This window comes from Halichoeres trimaculatus, unplaced genomic scaffold (assembly GCF_033239565.1).
Source record: "Halichoeres trimaculatus isolate MK-OKI-2021-1 unplaced genomic scaffold, fHalTri1.1 fHalTri1_scaffold_8, whole genome shotgun sequence".
In the NCBI taxonomy this organism is placed as follows: domain Eukaryota; kingdom Metazoa; phylum Chordata; class Actinopteri; order Labriformes; family Labridae; genus Halichoeres; species Halichoeres trimaculatus.
Genome location: NW_027437186.1, coordinates 10809409 through 10835416, shown reverse-complemented (window position 1 = coordinate 10835416; position 26008 = coordinate 10809409). Strand labels below are relative to the sequence as shown.

The 26008-nt window shown below is 39.9% G+C and overlaps 1 protein-coding gene across 2 annotated transcripts in view; it reads right to left on the bottom strand.

Annotated features, from left to right (window-relative positions):
* The window catches only part of inpp5a (inositol polyphosphate-5-phosphatase A), a 233466-nt gene that overhangs the window by 148827 nt on the left and 58631 nt on the right, over positions 1-26008 (bottom strand). For both annotated transcript variants that reach the window (XM_074675858.1, XM_074675857.1), the window contains exon 2: positions 19763-19804. In XM_074675858.1, the coding sequence (XP_074531959.1) occupies positions 19763-19804 (42 nt within the window). The remainder of the gene's footprint in view (positions 1-19762; positions 19805-26008) is intronic.

Here is a 26008-nt window from a genome sequence, read left to right as displayed (position 1 = left end):
CTGAGTTAGGTACTTTTGTAGGTACCGACTGAATTCTGTCAAAAGTTCCCGGTACCAATTCATGTGAAATCAAAAGGTAGCATGTTGAGGTACCTAAACCCATCATTGTGACTGTGAGGGAGTGCAAGAGTAGGGAAGTTTCCATGCTGGACATGAAGCTAGCATTACAAGTTTAATATGTATTGAAGAAAAAATGTGTTTACTTAAAGAAATTTGAGATTTAATTATTATTAAATAACACAAACGCAAAAAGTACTGGAAAATGGTACCGATACCGATTGCCAGGCATCGGTACCTTATTGTTTCAAATGTGAAAGGTACCCTTCCCTATCAATTAGCCAATCTGAGGACAATACATTCATAGAATAATGTACTTTAATCAAACTAGCTCATTTTTTTAGCATCTAAAGCCTTTTGATAGCTCCTGTGTGGAGGTTTTAATTGGTTACATGATAGACTTGAATTAAAAAGGAAGTTTTTTATGAGTTTAAGAGCCAACCATAACCAAAAAGATTTTTTTGGTCTTTTATCCAGCCTTGTTTTGATTTCTGAGAAAAAAATACTGTACAGGACGAAAATGCCAAAAAACATGGTTCTACTTTGTCAACAGGGGGCGACAAAATCAACAATAAATCTACACTTTAGAAGCTGTAATGATAACAAGCTTTTTTTTTTTTTTTTTGAATGAGTGAACCAAACAATTTCAACACAATTATCGATGTGTCTGTTTTGTAATTGGCCCTGCTAGTTTTGAACTGTATCTAGATAATATTTAGGCTTCTTTCAAGATGGTGCAATAATAATGTCTACATTACAGAAATCTAAATTTTACAATTTTTTCTTGTTTGAAGTCAGGTCACATGAATTTAAAGATATGAGTCGGCTCTTTGTTGAGATATTTAACTCTTGAAATGTTAACTTTTTTTTTTTTAATACTTGTCCTGTCCAGCATCATGAAAACAGAATTACTGTCTGGCTGCTGTATTGTGCAGAACACATTTACTTTTCCAAGAGGAGCTGTTTGTGTAAAAGGCTCCCCATGTTTACTTGTTTGCAAGAAACTAGTGGGAGAAATGTTCTCCAGGCTGATGATTTCTTTCTTCATTCCTGAAAGCAGTGTAAGACTGCAGTATAAGACTTCCTGGAAGCTCTCCCCCCTCCACAGTCACATGACCTAATGGCGCTCTCCTCTAACACCCCATCACACACACAGCGAGGTGTTTGTGAGCACGCTGTCAGAGGTGTTCAGACAGGCCGACCTCTAATGGAGAATCAATACCACACAGTGATTTAGAGCACTCACAGCACTCAGAGGGCAGACAGGAAGAAGGCGTACATCACTGTCACTCACTGTGTGTGTGAGTGTGAGTGTGTGAGTGAGAATGTGTGTGTGTACATGTATGTGTAGAAGCAGGAAATAGTCCCTGGACCCAAACAGACCAACGCTACGCCACCTCAGTGTTGCATTCTGCTAGCTGCAGGCCCACTCAAATAAAAGTAATGTACGGCATTAACAGTATGGATTTTTCATCAACCTCTGGCTCGTCACTTAGCCCGACGACCCAGCAGAGACGCTCTCAAAGTTACAAAGATTAGTGGAGCTATCAGCTCATGATGGAAAAGGTCACACACTCAAGGAGCTCATCGCTAATGTCAGACTCCAGAGTGACGTTTGTGTGTGTGTGTGTAAGTGTTTGTGTAACATGCACGTGCGTCTGTGTTTATCTTTCCAGGCTGTAACTTCTGCTCTACGTCTGCAAACACACAGTTTCCAGGAGCTGGTTTCATTACCACAGCCACCAAACAGTGACCTCACTTTGCTCTGTGACCAACATCCAATTACATCTACTGCGGTTAACAAGAAACTCTGTTGACACTTGAGTCAAAATATTGACAGGACAAATATTGTATCAATAAAAGCTGATTTTATGAGTGTGTCTCTCAGACAGTGACAGCTGCTGATGCTGCTCTGCCAGACAGAGAGTCCTTAAACCTGACAAGGATGTCACACTTTGATCAGTTTGATGAGGAGGTGTGTCCTCTCCTGTCTTTCCTTTCCTTCTTCTCTAGTGTCCTCATAACCAGATTATTAACAGTGTTTAAATCGGAAGAAATCCTCTTTTTTATCAGCCAATCAGCTGCAAAGGACACATCAGGTGGATTTGGGGCTTTAGTGGCCCAGTATATCCCAAAAGGTTACCTGGAAGTTGTCAGGTAAGCTTGTTCTGGGGCTGCTGGACAGGTGATAGAAGTGATGCAGGAACAGCTGGTGATGTAAGACCCTCTGATTCAAGTTCAACCTTATATAAAACAGTATTAGCTATAAGGATGGGTCCTTCGAAGGACATTTATACTGTAACTATGGCTGACTTTACAGCTCCCCAAAAGTGAAGCCTCACCTTTAAAGGCAGTAGCTGGAACAAAGCTGATAATCAAGCATTGGATTTTAGCTTCTCCTATGAGAGTTGTGTTTAAAAACTAGAGCGTATCTACTCAATGTCAAGTTTTTGCTAAACTTGAGAGGACAGACTGGAGTCAAGCTGAGAAGCAACATGACATAGTGAGATAGGGCCGTTTTCACCATATGTGTATATAACTCCACCATAAATGTTCAGATTGCTTTGCAAAACAATAAAAGACAAGGTCAACATAATTTCTGACAGATGTAAAAGTACGGTCCAGGTCCTGGCAATATTCTGGATACTAAGATCTGGAATATGAAATATGTACTGGGTCATCATAATTTTCAACACTGTCAGGTAACAAATTATGGCAAAAACCTGCAACTAACACCAAATTGTAGCAGACAGTCTGCTGAAAGGGAGTATAACATTAAAGTAGGACTAAAGTGTTGGTGACAATCACAATATGCTTGGTGGAGGTCAGCGCTCTCTGAGTGCTTTTCTAGTAAAGTAATGCAAGGAGTCAGTTTTGAAACAAGCTTCATCCTGCTTCTTTTCGGACATGTTGTGTTCATTTTGTTATTGTTCTTTTGACTATCCTCATTATTTTTGACTGTTTTTTACTTTACTTGCATTAGTACCACGTTGGAATTGAAGCTTACGTTCATCCATTCATTCCATATTAAGATCTTCAAATTTAACTCACAGAGTTTAAGTACAACCAAAGTGCAGTTAATACATAAACTGATCCTGAACCTTTTCCCTTGCCTTTTAAGGCATTCAGCATCTTTCTCTTGAATAAAAACAGAATCAAACAGTATATACAAAATATTTTTCAGTATTTTGTATTTGAATGCAATGGTTTGGCAACATATCACTGTTCCATGATGATTGTGATATTACTGGCATTTTCCAAGGTGTGCCTCACCATACATCAATCCTCTATTTAAAAATATGTAGCCCATGTGGAAGCGCTAAAAAATATGTAGTTCTTTGAGAGGCCACTTGAGGCTGGCTGCAAAAACACCAGAAACCACACACACAAGTCCAAAAGCAGGTTTTCACCATTAAATTTAAGCCAGGATCAAAGAATAGTTTGGGTCTGAATAGCTCATGTCTCAAACTGCACGCACACTTTCATAACTTGTTATTTTTGATGAAAGCAAGTTTATGAGTTTTGGCCGTATAATTGTTGCATAGACTAAGGGCTTCAAAATTCTGCACCAAAAGAAAATGGTTGAAATCAAGGACAGTACATCATTGTACAGTGTTTGTGCATAACATACAGAATTGTATGGTGTTGTATCCTGAGTCAAGTGGTGATTTTTACCCCTTCAAGCCAAGTCCCCTTATTAAAGATCACAAAAATAAATAAATAAATTCTGTGGAAAAACTAGCACTGAATCTGTTTGTGAAACTTTTACTCCCAACGAAAAAAGATAATCTACTGTTTAAATATCAGCTCATAAGTGACTGAAATGATGCACGGTTAAATGGCGTCACTAATGTGTCATAAACCCTAACAACTTGAAATCTGTTTCCGTGTGAAAGAGAAAATACATTTGCCATTTCATCGTCTGTTTTATTTTCATGAACTGCGTCAAAGCTGCTCTCTGCATCAGCTTTCATCTGATAGACAGAGAGCTTCTTTATGAGCACTAATCAGGAAAGCCTGAGTCGTGTTTCACGCTCTCCTTTTAGGCGGAGAAAATCATCACACAGATTGACAACAAGGGCTCTTCAGTTTTCAGCCCAGTTGTGGTGCATTCACTGGTTTAAAAGACTGAATGTAATGCGGGAAATATGAAGCTTTGGGACACAATCTTGAGATGAAAGCTTTATATTTTACGATCTATGACATTCACATGAAGTGCTACAGTTAACTTCACTGAGGATTTTTGCTTCCTCTGAAAGATTTAGCTTTTGTATTTGGTTATAGCTTTTTGCTGTGTCCAATTAAATGAAGAAATTAGGAAAAAATGACAAAATAGCTCTGAAAATAAAAAAATAATAGCCCACCAGTAAAAACCTGAGTCAAGACCTCAACCAATGAAACACAAAGTCAGCAAGTGAGGTGCACCTCTCTGTTTGAGAATAAATAACTCTTTTTTTAATTCATATTTGTTTGTTTGTTTTGTTTGTTTGCTTTTTTTGAGGGAAGGTTTAAACAGGGACAGGGAGTATTTGCAGGTTCCAGTTGGATGGTTTGGCGAAGGAAGTCAGATGTCAGCAGCAGAGATCTGATCGTCCTGGTCTCCTGAAAAACTGGACGAATCTTCTCCACAGAGACTTCTTCTCTGGCTTGCTCCTGACTTCCTTCATCTGAGGTTCAGGATTTGGCAGAGTCTCGATCACATCATCACTGAACCCCCTATCCTCTGTCTCCTTGCCCTCTGCCTCCTTTCTTTCCAGCATCTCGTTGACAGCTTTGATGGACTGGAGGAGATCAGACTTCTCCTGCTGCCACTGGAGTCTTTGTTGGTCCAGCTTCTCCAGGTCTTTTTACACCAGCGCCAGCGCCGCCCTCAGGCAGGAGGTTTCTTGTTCTTGCTTCTTCAGGCGACTCTCTGCCTCCAGTCTCTGTCCTCTCTGCTGCCACGTCTTCCTCCAGCAGTTTGGCTCTTAAAAGAGCTCTTTTCTCTTTTCTTTCCCTTTTTTCAGGAGAGCTCCAATGTGTTTGGGCTTTGCTCTTTGAGCCTGAAGCTGCTTTTTCAGCTGCTCCACCTCATTTAGCAGGGCCACCTTGTCCTCCTCCAGCTGATCTGCCCTTTTCTTGAGGGCCATGAGGTCCTGCAGGTCTAACTGGGATCTGAACAAGACTCCGTTTGATTGTCTGCAGGTACATCTTCAGCTGGTTGGTCTCCTTGGGTTTTGGGTTGGCTTCATTCTCTAATCCTGTTTCTTCATGCAGCTGTGGTTGAGGTGCTGCGGGTGGCAGTGGCTCCTCTGGTGGTGTCAGAGGCTGGAGCTCTTCATGCGTTTCCTCATCTCAGAGTCCACCCCAGCCTCTTCTGTCAGCTGCTCTCTCTTCAGAGCAGGGTAGTCTTTTTCTTTCAGCTGCACACAGTACACCTGATCACCCGTCTCTTGGAGGTCGCAGGTACTTCCACAGATTGGCGGGCTCTGGTGGTTCCTGAGGGTCCGGCTGGCAGGCTGCATCCATTACAGATCAGGGGTCCTCCCTCATGTCTTGGTTGCAGATTTCTGTCCTCTTGGAAATGCAGATCCTTGATTCCAGGCAGAAACAAGGAACTTGTTTTAAATCTTGTTTCCTGTTTTTGCTCCTGCTGCTTTTCTTGTTTTCTTCCATTGTTAAAATGATTGATCTCTCAAAGAGAAAAAAGGCAACACAACAGATCTGAAATTCAAATTCAATCAAACAGTCTTAATGTAAACAAGTCTGTTGTTTTAAAAAGTTGTTTTCTTGAGATGATTAATACACTATCAGCCAAGTGGTATATCTTTATGAAAATAAAACAATAAGATTAATAAGAATTACATACTAACTAATAAACTGATAGTCAACATCTATTGGATCTTTTCCTTTCTATTCAGCCTATTTCAAATCTGACCTCGTCTCACATCTGTCTGCACCGCTGTCTTATAAACCAATCCCATGGCTAATTTGTGGACGCTGCCATATTGAGCAGCCGCCAGCTAGTGCTGCACGATTTGGGGAAAAGGTGCGATTTGCGATTAGGTGGACAATATTGCGATTGCGATTGTGCTTGCGATTTAATAAAAACAAGTTGTGTCATGATGAGTCTACAGACTTGCTTGGTTATCATGGAGAAAAATCTGAATTGCATGTGCTGACATTGCGATTGCGATAGCGATATCCTCTTTTGCGCTTACGTAATTGCACGTGCTGACATTGCGATTACGATTGTGATTGCGATAATCGTGCAGCACTACCGCCAGCACTGCAGTAGAACAGCAGCATCTACTACCACCTGCTGGCTGTGACAGCGACAGAGATGTAATAAAATCATTACAGAACCACAAGAGTACTGTAATCAGAGGGCTAAGACTTCAGTTATATTTCACATGATAATATACATGTTATGCACACATTATTATTCATGTGCTGCAGTTCAGAGGTCACAGAGCTGCTGGGCAGTCCTGACTTTACCACTGGCCTGTGATTGATGATCAAGTTTCCAATGCAAATAAGCTCTGGGATTTTTCTCTTCAGTGTAGTGGGATGCAAAGCATGTTTATCCTTCCGTAGAAACACAATCAGATTCCCCTGAACACAATCTGATGATCTCATGTTCACGAAGCAAATGAACTGCTTTGCTTAGAGGTAAATGTCCGGGATGTCCTGACACTGGCTGAGAGTCTTTATACAGGCTCTGAATGGATTTAGGGGTGATACACGAGAAGCAGGAATCAATAAAACTACACCTTAGTTATTGCACTTAGCACAGCTTGTTCGTATCAGTATGAATTTACTTTTTCGCTCCAGGTCCATGAAGTCAGAAACTCAGTCATGTTTAAACAGCTTGTGTTTGAATTTTTAAAGCCTGTGATCACTACTATCAAGATTTGTTTTGAGGTGTGAGTCTGCACTGATTTATTTTTGAAACAATGGACAAAACAGTGGGGAAAAAGGTTACCATCAATTTATACATTTGCTTTTTAATATAAAACCAAATTTGGTAATGTTAGTAACAAAGGTATCCTGACAACAATAGAAGTCATCAGAAAGTAGCTCATTTACTACATAAACTACAGCTCATAGCTCACAAGTATTGTTCACTCTGTCTGGCACATTTTTTAGGCTGAATATGATTTTGCAGTAGAAAGGCATTACCATCAAGAACAAAATACAGTTTATTTGATCTTGAAAAAGCTCAGCACACACTGTAGGTGGGGTGATCTATTTTTGTGTGTTACTATTCAGCAGTTTAGATTATATTTAGAATAAGATTTTGCCCAATCAGAGGCACGGCTCACCTGACTGAAGGTGGGCACCCTATGGCTGTTGGTGAGGAAGCTCAAATTTCACCTCTTGCGTTAAGTATCTCAAATACAGCCCCCGACAATGATAGGCTTCAAAACTCCACAACAGAAACCAATGGGTGACATCACAGACACTATGCCCATTTATTTTACGATCCATTTACATCTTTGTAGAAAACACATTGAAGTTTAGTTTATTCACACATATTATCACAATACAAGTGTATTACAGATATACCTGAACATATACATATAAAAGTACAGTTCCTATTTTTCAAGAACTGGATGTGTGAAAGGGTGACCCCGAAGAAGCTAGTTAAAGCTTTTAGTAGGGGGCCCAGTTCTGAACAAATTTTTAAAAAAACTCCTTTTATTCTTTGTGTATCTATTTATTATTACTTTCTGATATCTTTTAAATTAATAAAAAACAAGATTTTACTTCAGAAAGACTTTTACAAAAACTAATCTTAAAAAGTACTCTCTTATGAACACCGTATGCCAAGAGGGTACAAACGTTAGCTGCAACTTACTCAGTGCCAAGCTCGTTTTTAAAGGGACAGTTCAGTTTTTTTGAAGTGGGGTTGTATGAGCTCTATGTGACCACTAAGGACATTAGATACAGTAGAAAGTTGTCTCCTCTCCCTCACTAAGACACAGACTGTAATCGCTGGTGACGAGGAAATAGACGCTAACAGGGAGAGACGGTACCAAATTCAAAGGCTATTTTCTCTGCCTACAAGAACTACAATCAAAAAGTAATACCACAGTTTAAGAGTATGCTACATAAAATATTTTTTAAGTGCATTAAGTCTTTGGAAATATAAACATCCGGACCTAACTAACTGGTCATGTATCCTTCCGCGCAGCGCTAGTGCGCTTCGTCCCCCCTCCTCCTTTCAGCTGTAGGAAATGTTATCAAGCTATGCTTCGGGTGCCGGTTGTAGCCTCGTGTAAGTTTGATCAAGTATCGTAATTCTTTTGTTTGTACTTTAAGGATTGTGAAGTTCCATTCACTTTGGAACCAAAAGGATACCTGTATGAACCGGAGCACACAGAAGAAGAGCTGCTACAGATGGCGACTGAAAGGAATACACAGGAAACATCCACGGACACTGGACTTCAAGATAGAATCGGAAATACTCAGTGGTGTAAATGTCTGAGCTGTGACTCAATGCCCACGGATGCTGAGTGTTAGTGCTGTCATGAGTGGAACTTGGTTACAGACACTCTTCAGGATTTGTCAAAATAGCCTTTGAATCTGTTACGGTATTTCCCTGTTAGCGTCTATTTCCTCGTCACCAGCGATTACAGTTTGTGTCTTACTGAGGGAGAGGAGACAACTTTCTACTGTATCTAATGTCCTTAGTGGTCACATAGAGCTCATACAACCCCACTTCAAAAAAACTGAACTGTCCCTTTAAGGTTGGGAGTTTCTTGTTGAAGAGCTGTGTTTTTTAACTGCTCTTCATATGTGTGTTGAAAAGGCTGCTGCAAACCAAGCCATAAAGCTGATTTTAGATGCCTCATTCACAGATGAAGAGTTCACTGACATATCCTTATTTTCCTCTATCTTTTTTTTCTCTTACAGAAATTGACCTCTGTTTTTTTCCCTGTAGTTTTAAGTGCAAGATGTAAGTGTGCACTCAGGTATGCGAGGAAAAGAAAAAAAAACTGCCAACCAACTATTTTGTTATTCCTGCTGAGAAATGGGCTGTTTCACCTATCTTATCAAGTATCCTGCCCAAGCTTTATCATTATTATCAGCATTTTTTTTCTTTTACATACTCTTATCCTGATTGCTTTATTGCTCAGAAACAGCTCCGCCTTGGTTTAAGGTTGGGCTGTTTGTGTTGTGGTGCCTGTTACTAAACCTGCAGATGTTTCTGCTGTCATTCCTGTAATATACCATCTTTACTATAAGTATGCCAAGAAGCAGCTAAATGTTTGTTGTCTTCTTGGTGTAATACAACAGAAAATAGAGGAGTTTCAGAGTTTGTCAAAAGTGCTGCAAATTGGCATAAGAGGCCCTATCACAACATGCGGCCAAGAAGGAGAAGAAAAGGAAAGTTATGCAGAGTGAGAGGAGGAGAAAAAGAGTGCAAACACGTCGATGGACTCTGACCAAGGTGTGTCGTAAGATAAATCACTTTTATTCTTCAGGGAATTCCCTCAAGCTGCTGATTGAGCCGAGTATGTGAAGGAAATAAAATCCAATAGTTCTAACAAAGATATTCAGATGAGTTGTTGAATCTTGTTTGACATGTAGAATGACATGACGAAAGAAGGGGACGACGTGTGTAGAGGAAGCAGGCACCAACAGGTTACCTGAAGAAAGCCTTTTCTTCTCTCACACCTCTCAAAGCCAGTTCAACAACTTTGACTGTTTATTTTCCAGGATGCTGCAGCTGGACTGAGAGGTGATTCCTTGTGACGCATAAAATCTGACTGCTTCCTCACACGGAGGAATGCAAACAGTAGCTTAGGAGCTGCTATGCAAACTGCTTTTAAATGATCTTGATGAGTCAAGTAACAGGACGTGTTGAAGCTGTGTGGAACAACCTTTAGATCACCCATGAAGACATCAGAGTCAGAAGACTTGTTGTAACATTCTTAATTTGAACTTTTTTGTCCTTTTTCTTTGAAAAAGTCGTCACAGTTTGAGGAGTTCAGGCGCAAACAGCAGGTGATGTTACAGGAGACACAGTGAGCGCATTGTGTGCGCTGAGAGGTCACGATGAGCGAGTGAGCGCACCGTGGCTGATTGGAGTTAACTGCAGAGTTCAGAGTCTGGTGCTTGTTTCCATGACGTCAGCCGGCAGCACACACAGGGCTGGCATGGAGCTGCAGGCCCTGCTGGTTCACACAGGGGCACACCTCTCTCTCACACTCTCTCCTTCTCTCTTACAGCACACACACACACACACACACACACACACACACACACAGCCGCAGACATGGTATCTTCCTCTGTGTGTGCAGGCCTGCAGTACAATGCAAACAGAATTCCTCAACAGCCCTAACCAGGATGTGCTTCTTCACACATATACACGCACACGTGTACACACACACACACACACACAAGCTTGCTCTACACTCGTCTGATAACTGGAGTGCTGAAGCTAAACTAATCATTCAGGCTGGAAAATCCTTGCAGCCAGCGTGTCTCGACGTGCCAGTGACAGAAGTAATTACATAGAGGAGAAAAGCAAAGCTGACAGACGCTCATGGAGGCCTCACAGCCAACAGATGTTTTCTCTCTGACATCTGTAATGACCACAAAGATGAGGTCTGACTCAACATAAATCAAACACTTGTTCTTTCAGGTTTTTTGACGATAATTAGAAACATCTTACAATGGGGGACAAGTTCTTCAGGCATTTAAACTCTATTCTAAAATCAAAGCAGAAATCTCCCTCCTTCAATTTTGACTCTTAGCCAAAACCTGAATTTATTCTCTACAACTTTTTGGTTTCATGTAGGGCTGCAACTAACGATTATTTCAGTTATCGATTACTCTGACGATTATATTACGATTAATCCATGAATCGAAAAAAAAGGATGAGAATGCATAAAAGTAAAATTCGCAAAACCAAACATGCATTGTTATTTCAGTTGATGACTATTGTTAGCTTAAAGATATATACAAAGAAACAATATATTTGAACATAGTTTAAGCTGACCAGATGCTAAATTTATAGAGAATAACAAATAACATGAATGTACTATAACTTTAAGAATCAACAGTATGGGCAAAATAACAAAAAATACATGATTATGCCATGATTTCATGAGATTTAGAACTTAGTGGACCAAAAAAACAAATTCAAAAAAACGTGTCCTCAATGTTTTCACCATAGACTGTAAAAACCATGGACGCAGTCTCCCGGACATCACCCGTCTGTTTCTGAAACGGAAAATGAAGCACATCGGCTATAGCGGCCATATTGGTAGCGGCAAGGGCTTTGCCTACAGCTATAGGGTGCCTGTCGGTCACGTGACCCTCAGCTGTGCCTCTTATTGGGGGAGCTCACGATTTTAATATCCTCTGAACGGCTGAGTTAGAAAAAAATTCACCCCCCCCCCCGTACAGTGGGTGGGCGGGTAGTAAAATTAGCTACTCAAACAGGAGACGTTTTTTTGAATCAGGCTATAAATAGGTTAATTTCTGCTTTGAAAATGGCTTTTTTGGCTAGGTGTGTACGTGACTTTCTGTACTTCCGGAGTCAGCCTCAAGCGAACGCTTAAGAAACAGCAGATTTTAGCACTTCAGCATTGTCTGATACTCTTGGACTGGAGGTTGCCGCTTGGTTTTCACCTGCAGGTCAAACAATTCACCCCCTCTGCCCTACCACTATCTGTAGCAGCTAACGCTCATGCTACCGTTGGTTTAATGAACTCCCCATGGTTTTCAAACGGGGTGGCAATTTAACAAAAAGACTGAATGAGTCCTAAAAGACATGCAATGCATTTCATAACATACAAAGGAGTGTATGCGGGATTTTGTAGCTCCTCACCTCGCTGTTGAGTTCGGCTCGTCATCGATGAGCCCAACATGTTTGCGTTTTAAGTGCTGGATCAGTCGTACTGCCATGTCATGAGAGCTCGTTTTACACATGTTGCATTTAACACTCTGTGTTTTTACTCAGCATGAAAGACTCCCAAACTCTTGATTTTTTTTGACTAACAGCTTCTCCAGCTCTGTCGTCATTCAAGTGTTGACTTGTTTCCCTCACCTGCCAGCTCGGCTTTTCTTCCACCATGTTGATCTGTTTACATGTGACGCATACAGCCCCGCAGCCCAGGTAATCTACACTCCAGTCAAGTAGGTGGCGCTAATGCACCTTTAGCTAGTTACCAAATGCTAAATAATCTGACAAAAAAGGAAGAAGACAAATAAACTGAAGACAAACTAATACAGTAATGGCGTAGCACAGTGCATCGATTATAGAAAAAATTTGTCGACACTTTTACTAATCTTTTTTTTTATTATTATTTTATTGATTCGTCATTGCAGCCCTAATTTTATCACATTGAACTTTATTCTCAAAATGCATAATGTGAAATATTCTTCCTCCTCTTGCTTGTTTCTTTGAGTCTGAACTTTATTTACTATGCAAATATTAGAAAGCACTGTTGTCTACCTCTCTCAGTCTGGTATGCTATCTGTCCTGCTCTGCTGATAGACTACCTGAGTGAGTCAGCACAAACGCTGAACACTGTAAGGAAGCAGATGCTTTAAATTATAAACCTCAAACAATTGCTACTTCAAGGGACAGTGCTCTGTAAATCTGTCTTTGGCAGCAAATTAAAAAATTAAAAAAAAATATTGTGTGTCTGATAAATACAAAATTTGAGTTGAAAAAAGTTTCCTATTCTGCTGTATTTCTTGTTAATTTCACATCAGGAATCTTTTTTTCTGCTGTCAAGATAAGCAAATATCTTTCAGCTTTTCAGCAATAACAGAGTTTACTGGTCAGATAATTACTAGAGAACTCAAATACACATTCATTCTTTTGGTTCTTGTCATTTAACATAAGTACACTGACGTCCTCGTACTACATGCTCTGTAGTGGATCCTGATAAATGAGTTTATTTTCTCTTCAGGGTACTTGTAAACATTGAAATTTCCTTACAACAATATTTGAGCTTGAGAGTGACAGTTTTCATGTTTCACTTGAGGCTGAACACAGTGTTTGCTGTCTAGCTGTGGGAGGGCGTGTGTGTATGCGAGCTCACAGTTAGTCTGAAACATTATCCACTGGACTTCTCATAGAATAGTAAATATCAGAGTGAAGTTTTTCTTTACAGCCTTAACATGTTTATTTATTCTATGTTTCAGTCTTAAAGAGGGGGTACTTTTCTTTCCCATATTTCAAACATGGATTTAAAGTATCAATGGTGGATGTTCATACCAAATATGTGCCGATTTTTAACTCCTGCATATTCAAGTGTTGTAGAAATCCCTGAATCTGTAAAGTGCTCAAAACAGATGGTTCCAACAAAAATCATGAGATCTTCAAAAGACTTGCTGAAATGATGAGGTTATCACATAAAAATATCCTAACTAGCAAGTCTTATTGCTTCAAATCAGACAGCGTTACTGCTGTGTCTAGTTCAAACAAGCATCCAAGAATAACAATCTGAGTCTAGAGGGAACTAAAGAACCAACTTTAAGTTAACATTTTCCTCCAATGATTATATTAGTGACCATTTATAGGCACAATATTCTGGAGTCAATCCAAAAATACTTTGTTTCTCAACATATTTATTAGTCTCTAAGACTGTAAATTTGTATGTGCAGGTCCCAGCTTTCAAAATATCATATCCCACCTTTCATATTTAAGGCATCTATTTCAGGACAGCTTGAAACATGGAGAATGTTTTACTGCCAACAGCAACAAAACCCATCACTGCAGCTACATTATGAATGAGGTGTAGAGTACAAAACGATCCAACAGCCTTTAATAGAAACTCCTTGTGTGTGTGTTGGTCTGTCCCTCTGTGAATACATCATAACCACACACTGTCCTCACCTCACCTCTCTATTTCACTGAAGATTTTCTTCAGTAGCAGAAACAGTAACCAGACTCTACAGCTCCTCATCCATTCACTAATAAGCTCAGAGCTTGGTTATGAATGGAACAATAAATGTCCGGGTCACGTGCTCTTATTCCAGGATACTTCTTCAGGATTAAGAAGCAGCTGTAAACCTGACATTAGTCAAGTCACTTCCTAGTGACTGAATCACCCTGAGCTTTAGAGTGACAGTGTATTTCCTTAGTAAAGAGATAATATCTGACCATGTGTACTTAAGTAGGATCCTCCCTCTTTTAGGACAGGGCATAAGAAACCACAAACATCTGTAGTGTTACTATTAACTGAAAAACTGATCAATGTAATACCTCTAGCATGATAGAAATGCTTGACAGCTGACATTTCCAGAAAATCTGGAGCCAAAAAAACAATTTCTTTCATTTTTGTTTCTCCTCTCATCTCTGCTCTTTCTTAAAAGAAATGATCTGTTGAGTTCTGGTCCCTATGGTACAAAATGCTAGAATATGACATAAGTTTATGCTTCCTTCACTGATGTTCCTCTATCAGCGTATGTAGCTTTGTATCCTCCATAGTGTCCCTGCTGCTGTGGAGTTCCTCAGGGCTCAGTTCTTGGGCCGATCATTCTTTCTTTTTATAGTTGTAACTAGGGGTGGGCGATATGGCCCAAAATTTATATCACAATATTTTTCCTTCATATTGCAATAATGGTATTATATCGCAGTTTTCCAACATGTAAAAAAGTGAAGTCTTTCCAAAACATGATTCTGACTCTGTATTGTGTTGTAAGTGTACCTAGCAGGTGGAAAATGTCTAATACTGTAATGAGAAAAGGCCTTTGCCCACAATGTGCTTTTGGAAGAGAAACTTGTCCTATTTCAAGCTTGAAGTGCACTGTACTGGTGAGCTAACTGGGTCTGTGGAATGAAGAACACTTACAGAAAAAAAAAATAACTTTTTGCAATTTATTTAAAGAGGGTGATCAATTAACTAATAACATTTTGGATGCCAATAAATTTGTTAACATTACCATTACTAGTTTTTCGTTCCATGAGTTTTCCTAAATTTATGTTGTGTATGTTTTCTTAAGCCTGTAAGGTTGTCTAATGAAGCGCTTAAGAGTTCTGAGCTTTTATTTCTCTAAACACTGCTGCAGTAGTACAGACGGCTGTGGCATGAGACAGAACATTTCACTGATGTGTTTTTTTCCACTGTCCATACTGACAGATCAGTGATTTTGACTGAAGAACAGAGGGCGACAGTTCAGACTCAGAGCCTGAACCAAAAACCAAAACTTTTGAGGCAGCTGCTCGGGCTACAGCTTTATCAATCCAAGGTAGGATTCCCAAATCATTTAATACTGTTTTTAGATATTTATCATCATCACTCACAAGGAGTAAAAACAACAACCTGTCCCAACAAAACAACGTGATGTGGCACTGGACCGCGCTCAGGCTTCATCCTCAGAACAAGAGTCTATCAAAGGCATTTTGTAGCTACATGTTTATTGGTCAAAAAAGTGAAAACAAACTTATAGCAAACCAGCACAACGCTTGTTGTCCCTTTCTCATTGGCAGAAACACCTGCTGACGTGACAGCGGCCACTCCCTCCGGATGCACTGGAGCAGCCTGGCTATTTATGCCTAAACTCCGTCACAGCTCGGCAAAACTCATATTTTTTGTTGGCTCGTATTTTATTGATAATGAAAATAAACGAGAAATATATTGGTTTTGATGCCACGGGGGTATGAAGCTTGTTAGACCGTAAAAACACGTATTTTGGCCGCACCATTGTTTAAGCCACAGGGTTCAAAGCGTGTAAAAAGTGTAGCGGCTCATAGTCCACAAACTACGGTTTCAGCTTGCTTCAAAATGTTTATTTTGATGCCACTAATTCTGTTAAAAAATGGTCGTATCACATTTTAGGTTATGAGGTTTGACTATAGACACTTACCTATGGCACGTACAGCCTGTGTCCGAAAAAGGGCAGCCTTCATTATGCACACCAGCTGTTTCGCTTTCTGCACGAAGTAAATGTCTACATCGTTACGTCACTGACTCCGTGCTACTGGCCTTAAAGGTGTTTTTTCAGAATGGCTGTGGCAGAAAAGTGTCTTCTCACGTCTGAAGAAATGAATCTCCCACATAGATTAACCATTACTTGAACTAAATTTTGTGTAATAGTGCTTTACCGCAGTAATAACGCTATAGCAAATTCATTTTCGTTTTATGATCTTAGTGACGGTAATCAAACCGGTATACCGCCCACCCCGAGTTGTAACCTTTACTCTGGCATTCTGGTCAACTGTAATGCTGATGACAAATGTATTTACCTTACTTTCATTTTCAAAGATATGGCTTCTTTGTTGTAACACCCGAGTAAAACTAAGGTCCTGAAGTGATATCCACTTGTGACTTTCATCATTTGCTTGTAAAAGTTGATTTTTTTTTTTTTTAACACAACCGTTTCTTACACAAGACATTTAATTTATTGTTCTGTAGATCGATCAAAGTTACCCTGATTTAGTTGGTTCACTGCAGTACCCTCATAATCAGATTTCTTTGATGTTTTAAATCTGTTGGTTGATAGTTGTGTTGTTATTTTGTGCTTGTTTAATTAAAAACTCTTTTTTCAGCTGTTGCTCTAACGATAAGTTTAATTAAACTTTTCTTCTCCTGCTTTTACTCTCCCAGGAGTGTAATTTTGACCAAATACAAACACAAGTCAAAACAAAAACAGACGAAAAACTGCCAAGTTAAACTGCCACAGTCTGCAAAAATATTCCGCTTTAAGGTTACAGATTTATGAAAACATCTTGCACAATGTATTTGTACACCAAGCCTTTCTTTTCACATGAACAGAATTCATCTCTCTTCTCTGTCTGCATGTCACTGTTTCACAATAACAGCTGCCTCACTTGTCTCACCTCAGTGGAAAGAGTTGTGGTTAGTCAGGGGTTCCTCTGAAGATCAGCAGTTATGATATGAAACATGACTGAGCTCGAGCTGCTGCTTTTTGATTAAAAAATGCATGCAGAGGGTAAAGAGGAGGTGAATAAGATCACACGGCTTCAGAAGCAGAGAAAGTTAGTTTTTCTTTATAAAGATAACTGCACAGGAGAAGATGATGGCTATTTGGGTAAATACGTTACGAACTGCAATGATGTTTTGAATGAAAAAAACAGATCAGTGGTTTTTTAGATAAGTCTGCCTTCAAAAAGCAGAAAAGACGTAGCTGAAAAGAGCACATGTCGACAGTTGACCTCATCTACAAAGCTTGGAGGTCACGTGAAGTAGCCTCAGGCGTTTTGGTCAAAATCCTATGATGGCACTTGAGGCTATAGGAACCCAAACAGGCCTGATGGGACAGCTCATCCTAAACGCAAAGGAGGACGAGCGTTGCATCTTCACAGAGAAGGCGCTGGGAGATGTTTCTCTACATTTTTTGTGGCGGTTTTCCAGGCTCTCGTGAGTTTGTGGGTCTGTGAATGCGTCTGGGCGGAACTTCCCCACACGCAATACAGAGTTCAAGAGGAAACGTGAACAAAGATACACACAAATAGCATCCAATCATATAAAGATGAATAACATAAGGCTATTTAGTACGTTAAATAAAAAAACAAGGTAAAGACTGGTTTATGAGAGAGGTAATGCTAAATAACTTCTGCTGTGATCTGGCGCTATATAGAAGATAAATTAACATGACTTCCAGGCGTGGTTAAGTTAATTGTAGATATTATGATAGGGAAAACACTTTGCTACATATCCATATGCTATATTCCCTGAATCTGTGTGTAAACTGCTCAAAATAGTCCATGCCAAAAAACAAGAGGTCTCTGAGAGGTCTTAATGGGACTCGCTAAAACTATGAGGTCATCGAGATCTCTTAGTTAACTAGAAAAGCACTCAGAAAGCACAGACCCCAGCCAAGCATATTGTTATTGTCACCAACACTCTAATCCTGCATTGTTTTCTCCCTTACAGCAGACTGTCTGTCTTGGTGTTAGTTGCAGGTTTGTATGATAATTTGTTACCTGTCTACAAGTCCACAATATCATCTGTGCTCTAACTAGGCAACACAAAAATAGAAACATAACACGAAAAGCACTCAGTGAGTGCAGACCTCCACCATGTATGATGTGATTGTCATGTAAGGATGGGTACCGTTCACATCTGAAACGATACGGTACAGATACCCGGTACCTTGCAATCGGTACCGGTACTCAACAGGAACAATTTTCTGTATTTTTTTGTGTTTATGTGGAAAAAAAATATCAATTTGTATAATAATATATATATATATATTTCAATTTAACATTATTCTTCAATATATAACCTAGCAATGCTGTATTCATGTCTGACATTGAAAATCCCCCACTCTTCCACTCCATCACAGTCACAACAATGCATTAAGGTACGTAAACATCATCAATCAATCAATCAATCAATCAATCAATCAATCAATCAATCAATCAATCTTTATTTGTATAGCGCCAAATCATAAGAAATGTTATCTCAAGACGCTTGACAAAAACATTTACAGGTCTAGACCCATTAATGTTAATAAAATTTTATTTGTGGTACCTTTTGGTTTTGCGTGAATTGGTACTCCGTTACTTTTGACAGACTCGGTCGGTAACTATACAAGTACCTAATTCGGTACCCATCCCTACTGTCATGCAACACTCTAGTCCTACTTTAATGTTATGCTCCCTTTTAACAGACTGTCTGCTACAATTTGGTGTTAGTTGCAGGTTTGTACGATAATTTGTTACCTGACAGTGTTAAAAGTTATGATGACTCAGTACATATTTCATATTCCAGATCGTAGTATCCAGAATATTGCCAGGATCTGGGTTGTACTTTTATTATGGTGACCTTGTCTTGTATTGTTTTGCAAAGAAATTTATTGTGGAGGTATATACACATATGGTGAAAACAGCCCTATCTCATAATGATAAACAATCCTTTAAAAAAAATCCTGGATCCAGACGGTGATCTGGACCACCTCCTAAATTGAATCACTTCTTCCTTTTCCCATTTTGAACATTTCCTTAAAGTTTCATCAAGATCCGTTTATTAGTTTTTGAGCTATGTTGTTCACAGACAAACAGATAAACTCCCAAAAACATAACCTCCGTGGCGGAGGTAATGACACATTGGAGGTGAGGGCCTCAAACACCTACCAGTAGCTCCAACTCTCACAGGCCTCCAGAGTGCTGGTCAATTAAGGGATAGGAGGTCTGAGGAGTGGGGAGCCTTAAAGTTCAGCAGCTTACAAAGTGTTTCCGACAAAGGCTGAAATAAGGGTTTTCTAAAACACCAGTGAAGGAAAACTAGGGCCTTTTTTGGGCTGTGAATCATCCAAAGCTACTACAGAAGTACCAGGGGGACAGGATAACCTCGAACACTGTGACAAACTTTTGGTTTGTGTCAATTATGGTGCTCCCTTTGGAAGAAGTGGAGCTTTTTATATCTTAGCAGGGCTTGTCCTGTTCCAAGTACAAGTAGTTGTTTTCTGATGAAAAATCTCATCCTGCTGTTTTATCAGTTGAATGAATCACACTCTGTGAATTTTTTCTGTGGAAAATGTAGACAAAGGCTCTTTGGCAGGATGCTGTAAGTCTCCTTGTCTGGTACTTACCCAGAAGCAGCAGCATTTCCAGACATTATAAATAGTTGCATACAAATAATCACTCATCTTGCTTTGCTAATATTAGTCGTGTAAAGGCATCAGTGATAATATCAGTCTGTTTCATAAGCAGGTGAACCTCACAGGTGCTTGAATCATGCACAAACAAGGCTGGACAACTATTGGCACACACAGTGTGTCTGCATCTTACCTGGTAAAACTCCCTCAGCCATGTCTTCTGTAGATTTTCAGGCTGGAAAGAAAGAAAAAAGAGACATTAGAGACGTCATGAAGATTAGTAGATCATCTCATGCTAGTTCTGACTTGTTTGAAACGCCAGGAGCAATCAGGAGAGAACATACCAAAGTGACACATTTTCTCAAACAAATGTGTGTGTCATATCTTTTAATCAATAATGATCACACGGGTGTTTGAGTACGAAATGTAAAGGGGGGTGTACGTGCAGTATCTGTATGACCCACTGCTAACAGTCAAGAAGCTGTTTTCTGTGCATTGGCAGAGGAGGAGGTTACTGTGACTTTCTCTCAGGGTCAGAAAGCTTCTCCCCATCTCACACACACACACACACACGCACACTCACTCTCACTTTCTTTTGCTCGGCCTATATCTGTCATCCTCTTCTGTGTCTCTCTACTCCACTGGAAAAGGTTATTCCCAGACCTGACTGGTTTGTTCAGTGGAAACAGACACAGAGCCCTGGGCAGTCTACCATTTAAGGAGAGATCTCCCTATGTCGATAACTAGGTCTGATGAACAGCTCTGAGGAACTGTGTGTGTGTGAGTGTAAGCGTGTGTGTGTGTGTGTCCACCCTAACAGATCTAGCCTATAAAAAGAATACGGCAGGGATCTGCAGGCTCTGTAACAAAGCCCTCGTATATTACAGCAGGATGTGAGGTATCCTCACAAGGCATCAGGACACTAACCACAACAAACAACATGTTGTCATGGCAACCCTATCTGAAATCATTTTCCAACTGGACAGAAACAGTCTAAACACTTTTATGATTCTAATATTCACTCTTAAACTTCACTTAATCTTTGCGAGGTACACACACACTAACAGTTTCGTGCATCAAAACAACACATCTGTACGCTGACTCCCAGGGGCACCGTAAGAGGAAAGTTAGTTAAATCTAAGGCTGATACAGGCCCTAAAAAAAACTTGGAGTGAGAGGTATTGTGTGATATTTTCAAAGTTTAAAATCTCTGGTGGCATCACTGCAAATTCAACTCAGACAGGTGGGTTTTGAGTCAGAAAATAACAGACTTGATGTACAAAATATCTGGTCAGTAAATCCCATCAGATGACAAAGAAATTTTTGAAGATGCGTTCTCACTTGAAACATTCAAATGCCCTAGCAAAGTAATTCAAATCAGTATTCAGGTCAACCTGTTTTTTCAACCTTCATCAGTGTAATAGTTCTCCTGAAAGCCACCAGACTTCATTGATAAAAACAGTATTTTTACCTTGATAAACACTAAAGATGTTGGTCTGCCAGTTTAAAAATCTGTGCTTTTTTGCTTGTTTTGCTTGGCTTTGGTTTCTCAAAAGCATAACTAAATCAGAGACAGGATTTGTGTAACGCACAATGTAGGGTTGGAACCCTCTGAGACAGCCATAGACCAGTAATTACTGATAATCTACTGTGAGGTAGAATTACTATTTTTAGCAATGGAGTCATGTGGTTTTAAGAGACATAATGCCTGTTTCTATTCAAAAACACATTTTCTGAGGCGCCAGCATGGCCCTCAATCAGTCACCCCAGGTTCAAACCCAACCTGTAGGAAAGGGATAGCCCTTTCCTACGAGTCACTCCCTACTTTCACCTTGTTTTCTGTTCAATACCAGAAAAAAATGACACTCATATTTCTCTTTAACTTCAGGTACAGTTCATGAATGTATACATTTTTATCTACAACAAGCCGTCAGATCATCCCAACCATGAGTTGACCGAGTTGACAGTGGTTTTTGAGGACAAGAAGCTCCCATAGTGCAAGTTTATACTTTCAAAAATGTCTGTAGATAAACCCTTTCACTCCTCTTACAATCTGTGTATTTCACACATAAGGCTAGTGATGGGTAAAGAATTAGGTACTTTTATAGGTACCGACTAACTTCTGTCATAAGTACCGGGTACTGATTCACACAAAATAAAAAGGTACCATTGTTTAGGTACCTGAAAGCATCCTTGTGACTGTGAGGTAGTGGAAGAGTAGGCGATTTTCCATGCTGGACATGAACACAGCATTGCAAGGTTATATACTGAAGAATAAATGTTAAATTGAATAAAACTATACTTAAACAAATTGATATTTTATACCACATAAACACAAAAAGTACCGAAAATTGATACCGTTGAGTACCGATACCTATTGCCAGGTACCAGGGCAATGGTGCCATGTCATTTCAAATGTGAAAGGTACCCATCCCTACATAAGGCCCATACTTAGTGCTACTGTAGAAACATGGTGGTGCAAGATTGCAGCCTTTGCATCTCCAAAAATTCACTCTAAGTAAGCAAAAACATTTTTTTAACATAATTCAGGTGATGATCCACTGTTTCTACCAAGTCTGTCCCATCACAAGCTGTGAATGACTTCACGATGTAGCTGTAACAGTACATCTCTGTGGGGATCCTGTCCCCTGGAGCCAGAGCCTGCATGCCTGACACCAAAACAAGAACTTTTATAGGACTTCATATTTCTTATTTTAGTGCAGCGTTGCAGACTGTTTCACTGCTACTGTTTGTTTTTTTAAATCTACTGAAGCATTACTTGAACTCTTTGTTGTCTGAGCTAAGTCATATCCCAATTCATAGGTTCAAAAGTATTAGTTTTACCGTTTTAGTCTTGGAAAGACCACACATCAGTGGACTTCTCAAAGTGAACTTTCCCATCAGCATCACAGTGAACATTAATTGAAGGAATCTGATACTTTCCGTAAACACTAACAGATTAATAAATGCAGTCAAGCACTAAAGCCTGATATATGTTGACTTTTCCAGGGGCACCTAAATGCCTCCTGTGTGTGTAGGCGCGCGTGCATGTGCATTTGTGTGTGTGTACCATGGTCCCAGCCTTAGCCAGATCACACAGAGTGCAGGTCTATATAAGGACATAAGCACTGGACCTTGTCTTTAGTCACAGGGATGGAGGAAGAGAAAAGGGAGACAGAGGAAGGGATGGAGAGCTTTAAACCAGAGCTTCACCTGAACATCACAGTAACTCCCATATAACACTGAGCTGGCAGGTGCACATTGCTGCTGTTGGGTGTTTGCCTTCCTGGGCTGAAGTGTATCTTTGACAAACAGAAACCAAACTGAAAATGTTGCTGAGGTTCTTAAAATAAAATGCTGATGACAATCATCACAGTGGCATTCAATCCAGTAACGACACCCTGAAATGAATCACACAAGTATTTTTATAAGCCTGATGATAAATTACTGTTATCTTTTTATAAAAGCATGAAACCTGGTGGCACAAGTCAACCATCTCTTTTAGAGTGGGTTCAGATGGGTCCAAGTTCAAAAACAAGCCAGTGCATTTGTAAAATGTAGAGGTGTTGGCTCTGCAGGAGGACATTTTAAAAACGAAAGAAGCCCCATGCCACTGGACTCATCCTCAAGCCAGTACTGGACTCTGAAAAGAGCACCACAGCCACAAAATAACCTTCTTGTTATGGCTACATCTCTGAAAATATCATCCTGAAATCGTAAACACATGACCTCAGATTTGGCACACAGCACCCAGAAGACAGCTCTCCTCATTTGTTGTTTCTCCCAGGACCACCGTTAGCCAAGGTTTCAGGTTTCAGACTCTGCAGACCCAGGTGCAAGGATGTCAAATTCAATCTTCCAAAAAGCTTCTTCCAAGTTCACTTCATAAAACAGCAGACATCGACAAGACAGAGGGGTGAAGGTATGGTAATGAGGCAATAAAACTACAATCTTGACTGTTTTCATAACAAGTGTTGAAGTAACTCGACTGAAGAGAATGTGTCCTAGAAAACAGCACCAGCAGCTTGTGCTTGTGAAAAATCGATCCAAAGAACAGCACCAGGGGTGTTCGGATTTAGGCTGACCCGTCTCTGATGTGACGGTTCTGGGGAACAGATGTCCGTCTTGGATCGGGCAGCTCAGAGGAGGGCCAGCAGGGCCCCTGGAGACAATAGCTTTAATAATGGAAGTCTATATCTGTCACCACGGCCCTGCACCCCTCAGCTGATCAGAAGTTAATTTGCAGTTAATTAGAAAGTGGGTCCTCGCTGTCAGAGAGGTAAAAATAAACCTGTCCCCTTCCCAGCCTCTCGTCCTCCTTCTCATACACCTCCTCTTCCTCCGCTCTGCGCTCTCCACCTCCTCTCTGCCTCTGTTTTTCTCAGTTCATGGCCTACTTTGGAGACAGCGTGGGGAACTCTGAGACTCTGGTGGAGATGATTTTAGATTTCCGCCCTTAGAAAAGTAGATCTGAAGTGGTCTTGCACTTGGGATATCAACAAAGCATCAATTACGGAGAATAAAATCCACCCACTGTCTTTTAGGTTCTGTCCTCTCGCTATTCAGGTGTATGTTTCTGTCATTTTCACATCTGCACAACAAAAGAAAAAGATTCTTCTTTTTAGGGATGAGCTCTGGGTGTAGGTGTGTGGCTTCATGTGGCCAGATATTTGCAGGAAGCCTGATCTTTGAATTTAACAAATATGATGCAAAGCAATGCAGCTAGTTCACTCAGTGCTCTCACAGAGTGATGGACCATTAACTGCAATTATGACAGAGTAATTCTGAGAAACGCTTTAAAAATACACCAACAGCTTTCTTAAAGTGCTGTTGTGCAGCTACTTTCACTTTTAAGAGGGATCCGTGAACTGAACAAAGCTTATCAAGTGTCCAGTGAGCACTTTCATTGAAAAAAGCTACAGCTGCGTTAGTATTTTCCTCACATGATTTCACAATCAACATTAAACACAAGCGTCAGTTTGATTAAACACCGTGAGATAAGTCTGAGGAAACGGTGTCACAACGGACAGCATCACTGTCTGTTCAAATGAAATTCCAGTGTAGAGCGTGCTGACGTCTCTGAAACAAGAAGGAGGAGGAAGTGAATTAAAACTCCTGTGCATGGGTTATGTCATAAGACCGCTGTTGCTACATGTGTGTACACATCAAAAGTCCAAAGGCTGACAACTTCAAGCAAAGTGAGCACTTGTTTTTTATTTCTTTGTGGTGTAACAGTGCTTCATGGAAATAGTTATACAAGAACGTTGTTGGATGGGTATTGATAAGATATTATCAATACCAATGCCCTTATAACTTCTGCTCATTGATCTGATTCTTCATCGATTCCCTTATCATTTCCTCCTGTGAATTTTCTCTGTACAAAAAGTAGCCTTACAGGTTGTCTGGGTCAACAACACAATTGAATTCATAAGTGAATAAATGTGTAATTGATCTCTGGATCTGGATCTCTGGTCTCTGGACTTAAATATTCAGAAACTGGGAAAAATTGTACGTCATGTGACATTGATGTACTGTTTTGTAAAATATCATTAATTCAAATAGGCCATCTAGAGTCTTAAAATGGTTACAGTAATATTTTAAGCTGTTTGGAACCTTGCCGTAGCTATGAAGTCAGCCATGAGCCTGCACATAACTTTTCTTTTATTTGCCTAGTATTTTGATATTTTGAGTTTCATGTATTTTTTTTAAAATAGTATTTGTGATATTCTATTCTGCAGCTGAAGTTTTACCGATGTATGCTAACTGCTAGCATAAAGATGCAATTTACCATCTATGTTAGCATCAAGCTAGCGCTATTTTGTTAATATCATTTTTGGTAGATAATGAGATTTCAACCATGTTGAACGTATTGAACATGAATCTCCTGAGAGATTCTGAGAGTGTAATGTAGATTTCTCTGTGAATTCAGTTCTTCAGCAAAACTTCAACCTGACTTATTGACTTCGTTCTAGTTTTTTTTTTTTTGCCTTACCATTTGTTATGTTTGCTTCTGATGTGTCTAAATCTTCAATACTTGTGTACTTTTTACTTTTGTGTTTCTAATTTTTTATGTTTGTAAGATTGTGAGTGACCATTGTGTGGTGAGGGCAAGGGAGGGGAAGGCAGCGGAGGGTGTGAGTGTGTGTGCTTGAGGGTGTGTGGGCATTTGTGGAGTGGGTGAAATAAGTTGTGTGGGGTTGTGTTATTGGCGCTTTGTTAATCTTTAAGATGCATTCAACTTTTTTTTGCTCCTGTACTACCTCCCTCAGAATTGTACATCTACTGATTCTTTGTTATTTACTTCACTAGCCAAAGAAAATCAATAAAACGATTTAAATAGAAAGAAAACTTCAACTTCAAAATCCCAAATCAGAGTTTTCTTGGGAAACATTATCTAACTGCTAAGCTAAGATAGCCGCGGCAGACTAGTCGGTGTAAG